This window comes from Triticum dicoccoides, chromosome 6B (assembly GCF_002162155.2).
Source record: "Triticum dicoccoides isolate Atlit2015 ecotype Zavitan chromosome 6B, WEW_v2.0, whole genome shotgun sequence".
NCBI lineage: Eukaryota > Viridiplantae > Streptophyta > Magnoliopsida > Poales > Poaceae > Triticum > Triticum dicoccoides.
The window spans coordinates 207,806,310-207,811,129 of NC_041391.1; the positions used below are offsets into that span (position 1 = coordinate 207,806,310).

General features: G+C 38.2%; 1 protein-coding gene across 2 annotated transcripts in view; it reads left to right on the forward strand.

Moving 5' to 3' along the window:
* LOC119323140 (nucleoid-associated protein At2g24020, chloroplastic-like) overlaps positions 1 to 1,440 on the forward strand; it is a 6,480-nt gene extending 5,040 nt beyond the window's left edge. Inside the window, exons 5-8 of one of the 2 annotated variants that reach the window (XM_037596720.1) lie at positions 632 to 703; positions 846 to 902; positions 989 to 1,074; positions 1,246 to 1,440. In XM_037596720.1, the coding sequence (XP_037452617.1) occupies positions 632 to 703; positions 846 to 902; positions 989 to 1,063 (204 nt within the window). In that variant the 3' untranslated portion in view covers positions 1,064 to 1,074; positions 1,246 to 1,440. Of the gene's footprint in view, positions 1 to 631; positions 704 to 845; positions 903 to 988 lie in introns of both variants that reach the window. The other variant, XM_037596719.1, reaches the window with a different exon arrangement.
* The last annotated feature ends 3,380 nt before the right edge of the window (positions 1,441 to 4,820 follow it).

Genomic DNA, 4,820 nt, shown 5'->3' on the forward strand with positions numbered 1-4,820 from the left:
TTGAGATGCAATTTTCTACTGTTAAACCGATGTGTTCCACTATTTTTTGAGGTAGGAGACTTGCAGCTTGTGGTACTTTACAAGAACTTGATTAAGTTGACCTGATATCTCTCTTATCTTTCCATTAGGTAGCATTCGGTATTAGCTTTGCTTTAGGTAACTTTCTAGTCAAAGACCACGCAATCTTCCACATGACCACAACTAATTAAAATACTTCTGTTATTTTGGTTATCTGTAGTATAGATCACTGTCAAAGCTGTGGGCAGCAAGGCAAGCATAAATTCAATAGTTACCATGGTCATGGAAGGCTGTTGCAAAATGAAACGTGCTTTACAACTCATTCATATGAAAAGAAGTATATTAATGATGTTTAGCTTCTGAATTGACCAAAATAAGAGTTGTAATCAGTGTAGGAATGTTGTATATTTTAACACCATATTTGTGAGTTCTTGTGCTATACCCTGTGCCTGTAGAACCATATGTTTGTGCAAGTTTGCCAGGACTTGTATGTTGCATTGTTGCTTATATGTTTAGCAGACTACCCTGGTTGTCATTATTATTGTGTTTTTCTATTATTTGGATGTACTTATAATGCTTAAACAGACCATATCTGACCTTATCTGTTAAACAGGTTACACTATCTGGGAACCAACAACCTATAAATGTTGAAATCACGGAAGCTGCAATGGAGTTGGGCTCTGAAGTATGCATTATGTACTTAGTTGTATTATTTTCTTGGAAGATTTCCTGCAAATTCATGCTCACATAATTGTTTGTATCAGCTCAGCAGAGTTAGTGCGATAACTACCAAGCTATAATGTGTTATACCCTTTCTTTACTTCCAGAAAGTCTCCGAGCTGGTCAATGAAGCCTACAAGGATGCACACCAGAGGAGCGTCCAGGTGTGAATCCTGCTGCTTCTGCTTCAGCACACCAAAATGTGAATCGTTCTCATAAACTAACACAATTCCAATCTAATGACCTGTAGGCAATGAAGGAAAGGATGGCTGATCTAGCGCAGAGCATAGGAATGCCTGCAGGGCTCGGCGACGGTCTCAAGTGATAAAAGGCCTGGTACTTGAATGCTTTCCAATAATGAAAGAAGCGTCTCTCAATTTTGTATTCTAGCTGTGTCGAGTCATGGTTAAACTGTGCACGAACTGTAACTGTGGACACCTGTTTCCTTGCTCATTTGCACATCATAGTTACAGCATTAGTTCTAATGTGTTGTTTTACACCAAGCAGATGTTGCTGTTGTGCTAGTAGACCGGCAGCCTGGAGAACATTTGTAAGCTAATAACTGCAGAGTGAAATCTGTTTACGTTGCGAATAGAGTACTCTTTGGTTTTGGGTTGCGAATAGAGTACTCTTTGGTTTTGGATATCGACATTGTCCTTAAAACACGGCTTAAACCTATGGTGTAATATATCTTGAAAAATATATACTGTTATAATGTTGCAAAGTACTTTTTGAGGCAGTCTACATTTTTTTCTCAAAAAGGGGGAAGACCCTGGCCTCTGCATCATCATGATGCACACATCGATCAGAGGCAGTGTACATATATGTTTTTGAGTATTCAGTCTAAAATATTATACACCCTCACGGTAGAATACAAAAGTCAGAGACCCTAGCGTGATCAGCCTAGTCTGCAGGCAGGTCATATTGTGAATGCTATTTCATACTGTAAATGCCAACCATACGTCTCCATGTGATGTGTATGCTCCAATTAAGCATCTGCGTGCTAGTTTGCTGACGAAGTCATAGTCTTTGGCCATTTGGCCCTAAGGTGTGAGACCCATCAACTTGTATTTCGTGGAAGAAATGGTGTTTGCGCCGTATGAATTCCTTGATCTCTCTCTCAGTCGGCTAGGCCAGTAAAAATATTCTTTTACAGCACCGTACGATGAACAAAATGTCAAGAACGATGAACGAATGAATGGAATCAAAGTACATCTCTGATTAACCATGGCACTGATTAACAATGAATGGAATCAAAGTAGAGTGACATTATTCAACTTTTGATTTTCAGGGAATAAGAATTTTGTTACGATTATAATAGTGTCAGCAGACTAGTAATATTGATACGCAATATTCCCCGTGAAATAATATTGAGTACGTTCTTGGGACAAGGACCTTACATGCCGTTTGCGCCACATGCCAAGAGAAAAGCAAAGAAAATCTACTGTACATACCAGTGTTGTACTCACTGTCAAATGGTAAACGAGAAAGCAAATAAGATCTGCATTCCCCTTTCCACCGAATCCACTTTGCTAAAATGACATTCTTCGCCATCTACATCCCCTATGCTAGAACCCTTTTAATCCTAGCATCACTACTCTAAAATCCTTAAGTTATTTTATAAATCCAAGTTCCTCTCCGTAGGCTTTAAAACCCTAAAGATTCTGAAGCGAGAGGATACCCTGCTCGTCCAATGGAAGGGATGATTCTCTTTTGGCGTCTTTTGAGATAGCCTTAAGCCTATGTTTACTTGTATTCTTGTGAGCTTAATTAGGATTTATGGCAGTGATGTGAAAGGGGAATGTTGGCTCATCTATAAAGCCCTGTGTTTGAACTGGACACGTTTCTAATTTTGATAGGCCCGGGAGATCCTTACTAATACAAGTATTGGAATTGATGGTGATGGTTTGTCTCACAAAACAATTGCTGAGAAAATGGGGTGATATCTCCGTGATCTTTGCCATGTTTTTTAGCGATTATTAACTCGGCTATGTTTCTTACCATCTGTTGTTGTTATCGTTTTTGGTCAATTTGTTTTTACTCTTACCGAATTTATTTACTGTTCTTTTTATAGCAAAGCAAGAGCACTCAGCTAGTAGCACTGAGTTAAGCAAACACTGCCACCTAGCACATCCTTATATACTTTATTTTTATTTTTTATGTGCTCGCAGCATAAAGGTGGGAAACTTTATTTTCAGATATCGAGTTAAACCTAACAAAAGCTATTGTGTCGTACAGATGAAAAAAATAAATCCAATCAGTACTAGCAATATTAAAGGTAGACAGATTGAGACTTGATGAGTCTAAATACTTGGTACCTCACGTACTTTCTTTCCACATCACTCCATTTATTTCGTTAATGGGCTAATGATTTTGATATCTGTAAGCCTAGCTAGGCGCTAAGATGACTTCATGATGTTGGTAGTTTGATAGAAATTAAAGCCACATATCATTAAAGCATATATTCCAAGATTTATATAAACCATCTTTTTTGTTCTAGTATTTGATCATTCTAAGCGAGCAATAATCCACACACACTCACACGAGCATATATAATTTCCTTTCCTCAGGATTATACGTGTGTAACTCTGCTACAAGGACAGACTTCAAAATCCTTTTCCTGTGTAGCAAACAAAATCTTGAAATTATTGCACCTTTATCTAGAAACAAAACATCTAGGAGTACTTTTTAGTTAATAAGGGTACATGGCACCGGAGTAATTAAGCTTGCAATTATAGTAGCATCCGAGATTAAGTAAAGAACATCAAGATACTATTAAAATGCAAATGGTGTCACCATGCTTGATCACATTAGCCTGCCTGACAACGACGAGATCATGCATTTATATGGCATGCCTTTAATTAGTACTAGAAATGCATAAAATGGATGTATCTATAACTAAAATAAGTCTAGGTACAACCACTAATAGGACAAGTATTTCCGGATGGAGGGAGTACTAGAACATTTTTAACACTATACTAGCGTTAAAAACGTTCTTATATTATGGGACGGAGGGAGTACATGGTAGCTAGGCTTAACACAGGATTTGGTGCCGAAATTTCTCCCCTTGTTCAGATCGACAGTGCCATCTGAAAAGTTGATGTTTCTCTTATCCTGATCAACTGGGGCTGAGCTTTCCACGAGCGGCCTTAATTAGGAGTCTGTTAGCCCCAATCGATTAAGCTAATGCTTCAAGTAGATTCCAGGAGAATTCTTCTGCTCCATTGATTGATTAATGGCCATGATTTGGATCTGGTGAGTCAGCAAATGTCAACACTAGTACTAGAATAAGCATTCCTGTAACATATGCATGTCACCTCAGGTGTTATTGCGGTTGTGTACAATGATTTTGTGTTTTTTGTTCTATACTAGCTTTGATTTAGTCATGATGAACATAAACTAGTTGGAGTTTGATGACCTAATGGATTGCCTAGGCATGATTAAATTTTGGAGATTTGTGTGCTTGGCATTTATGCTCTTTTGGGAATCTGGTGTGTTTGTTATTAGAACATTAAACTAGAAATAGAATAAATTCAGTGGGGTGTAATAAAACGGTAGCTTGAACTACATATAAAAAGTATGGCCGCAACAACGCAATATTTAGCAGTGAAAAACTGAAAATTCCTGCAAGCTGACAGGTTAAACGGTTTTCGAATCGGAATTTCGTTAGCATAATTATATGACATGTATGTTTAAAAGTAACCAGGTTCGCGTCACCCACACAAAAAATAACTCGCAGAATTTTTTTCATTTGGTTTCTCACACACAAAAAAATGTGTTTAGACTGGCAGTGTCTACTCAAAATTTCTAATAAGCTCTAAAGCATTACTTTGCAAAATTTGGAATCTGATGGTTGCCTTGGAAAGACAGGTCAAGCATGCATTCCGATCTGAACATTTAGGCAGAGAACAGGGAAAAGGTGATCCATAAACAGCAAAAACAGCAAGAGCATGCATGTGAAGAAGCTGAACTAGTGGAGCCTCAACTGATCGGTCGCTGCATCGATCTGCATGCATAGCACGCAATGGTCAGAAAACACTCGAGCATACAAGAGACCAGCACCCGACAACTCACATCAGCTC